The 3,123-nt window shown below is 38.6% G+C and overlaps 1 protein-coding gene across 1 annotated transcript in view; it reads right to left on the bottom strand.

Moving 5' to 3' along the window:
• The window catches only part of LOC137981688 (uncharacterized), a 14,985-nt gene extending 12,536 nt beyond the window's left edge, over positions 1 to 2,449 (bottom strand). The window contains exons 1-2 of the mRNA XM_068828755.1: positions 2,425 to 2,449; positions 1,800 to 1,919 (exon numbers count right to left, since the gene is read on the bottom strand). Coding sequence (XP_068684856.1) covers positions 1,800 to 1,919; positions 2,425 to 2,449 — 145 coding nt within the window. The remainder of the gene's footprint in view (positions 1 to 1,799; positions 1,920 to 2,424) is intronic.
• Positions 2,450 to 3,123: the final 674 nt, after the last annotated feature.

Here is a 3,123-nt window from a genome sequence, read left to right as displayed (position 1 = left end):
AACAAGGCTGTTACATCACACAAATTTTTGTTGGTTATGTGTTGTCAGACGCGTCGCTGGTGGAAAATATGTATCATGAAAATCTGTTTCAATCAAGAGGGAAAGAAAACACAGCATTTTTCTTCATTTGTCGAATTATTTTTGAGAAATATTTTATAAAAGCAAAAGAGGACTTTTTCCCGTGTTTACATAGCCTCATCTAGTCACAGCTAACATGGTATGTTTACTTCAGTGTCACTGCACCCTGCTTCTCCGAATGTGACAAATTATCAAGATTGCCAATTTCATGTGTCAGCCATATATTTATAAATCAAGTTTCTTATATTCATATCAAGTTGTCATATATTTATGTCAAATGATTTTTTTATACATCAGTTTTTTTTTTATTCATTATCAAGTTCCCAGATATTCATGTGAAAACAGTTTTCCTTTACCAATGCAACTATGCCTATATCAAGCTGACCATTTTTATAACTCACATTATAAAGCACATTTTTATAAATCAAGAAAGCCTGGTGCCAAGCATTTTCAAAAGAAGAGGGAGTCTGAGAACCATCCATACATTAAACAACATGGCGGCCACGAATCTCTTCATTCCCAACGCAGAAGAGTTGTTCCGAAAATGCTGATCTTGTCTGTGTTCACAATGCACCCCGCGATGAAAACCAAGCTGGCCTCTTGTCGGAAAGAGTGGAGCAGAGCAGTACAAAGATACCTTTTACGAGCTAGTAACATAGCAACGCATCATCATTAGGTGACTCTCAGTTGTGACATTGAGTGAATCAATCCATATAAGGAGTTTGATTTTACTCTCTTTAAGGGGTTAAAACCAGTGAACCAGTTGTTTCAATTGTTTCAGTTTTGAATACCAGTTCCCACATCTCACCTGTCAATACATGCAGAATATTATAATAAAAGAAAGCAAGTCGGGGACTATGAAATAATTTATGGAATGACGATAGATAAGCACCATAAAAGCTTATCCAAAGATATTGATAATATGGACAATACAATTGAACACTTTCTCAGTATTTTGAGAAACTTAACTTGCAGTATTGCTCCAGGCCATTATCAGGCTGATGGTGCAAAGAAATACTAAAGTAGTAGTGTTGTGATTTTGTTGTCTGTATTTTAGAGTAAAAGGTGCCACCGTATAGGGTAAAAATTAATTTGAACCACATGCACTAAAATTAACACTAAGTGCTGGTGACTTAAGGCAATCCTTTCAAACTTTTCAACAATGGCCTGTTACTTTACCACAACAGTTCCCACCCCATGAAAAAGTCCACTCCCCTTTGAAGACACTCAGCAATAAAAAACAAGCAAAATCCAAAGCATGCACCCCATGAGGCCCTATCAGCTGCACTACCTTAACAATAAAACAAGGAAGGAAGGGCTCTACTGAAGCTGAACAAACAATTCTGATACAGACCCCCATAATAAACTATTAACAGATCTAAAATATCTTAATCTCGTCCCCAGAGCCAGCTTTTCGTTTGGTCAGCACTGCATGCCAAAAAGGATCGGGACCTGTGGCGATGAGAATTGAGGTTTGGTCTCGAAGAACAGCAGCAGTCAAAGTGGCAAGGCTACATGTAATGTTGTACTGGACATATTCTAGCAGGTGACTAGTGCAGCCATGAGATGACTGACTATTGGTCTACTCACACATATCAAACAAGGCTACTAAATAGGACTTATTTGCTTAAGTTGACATAGCACACCAGAGTATTCAAAAGTGTAAGGAGATGGCATCTCGCATTGCTACTGCTGGATGGAGGACTGCAGCTGTTATATACCACCAGCCCCACCACCATCATCATCATCATCATCATTTGTCCTCCAGATGTCATCAAATGCCTCACCGTGAATCTCACAAATGTCGTGAAGAGTACAACATGCTCCTACTGCCAATGGTACTAAGTGTTTAAGCAAAATTCACCAGCGTCCTTTGAGTCACCCTAATGCAATTTCCCGAGCCATTCGGGTGCTATCGGGTGCATCATGTACTTGTAAATTATTCCGCAAATTATGTTTTTGTTTTTGTCAAGGGACATCTCAACCCACAAAGCTTGAAAGGCTTCATTAGAAGTCTTTTTTAAAATATGATAATTCAGTGATTCATCGATAAACATTCCAACACCCCCTGACGCTAGAGGGGTTGGAACGTATTCAAAGGCGTAACCTGGTATTTTAGCAACACAAAATTGTGAATTTATATTAGTACTTTTTGTTTCCAAAACTCCTATAATATTGAAATGAAAATTTAGTTCTTGTAAAAGATGAGTTTCGACGAGTCATTTCAGAAAATTATCGTCTTAAACAGTTCAAATTGCGTTCTTTTCTCAAACACTGAGCAAAATACCCATCTATCAGCGACAAACGACCTGCTTAGCTATTTTGGAATAAATACACTATTTTTACCTCGTTTCCATGGTGCAGTGGTCATTGTCGTAACATATAATAAAGATAACCCGGCTTCGGGCATTCACTACATGCACAACAAACATCATGAGAAGCACAATGTAAAAAGCCCCGGCTACACGTTGAAACATTTCTAGAAGAACACGACCCAACATTGTTGTAAGAACGCTTCGAACAATGTCGGATACGCATATAACATTGTTGGAAACACGTCACTTTAGTCACTTTAGTCCACCTGCGCCATTTATGGATTGCTCGTGGTTCTCGGATTGAAGACTGGGCCCTTAACTCTGATTGGTCTTTGCAATACAACAGGTAGAAAAGGCGGCTGCACGCTTTAACATTTGTTGGATGTTGGAGAGAATGTTTGATCAAAATCAAAACATTCTTCCAACAAAAAATGTTGAACGACGTCATCAAACATGCATGCTACACGTTCTAACATTGTTGATCCAGCAAATGTAACAATGTTTGAACTTGTAGCCGGGGCTTAAGTCCGATGTAAGAAAGACAGACTTCTCTCTTTTCTTTTCTTTAGCGCTAAATTAACCATACACCACTGTTTTTTTGCAGGCCCGAGTTTAGGCTAATTGTAGCCTCTCGTTATTGCAAAAGGTCGTAGAGGGGATACACATATCACTAATAATTTTATGGATCAGTGATATGTGTATCCCGATGCATACAGCCGTTAAATTCGCT

Source organism: Montipora foliosa, chromosome 13 (genome assembly GCF_036669935.1).
Source record: "Montipora foliosa isolate CH-2021 chromosome 13, ASM3666993v2, whole genome shotgun sequence".
In the NCBI taxonomy this organism is placed as follows: Eukaryota; Metazoa; Cnidaria; class Anthozoa; order Scleractinia; family Acroporidae; genus Montipora; species Montipora foliosa.
This window is presented reverse-complemented; position numbering and strand designations above follow the sequence as displayed.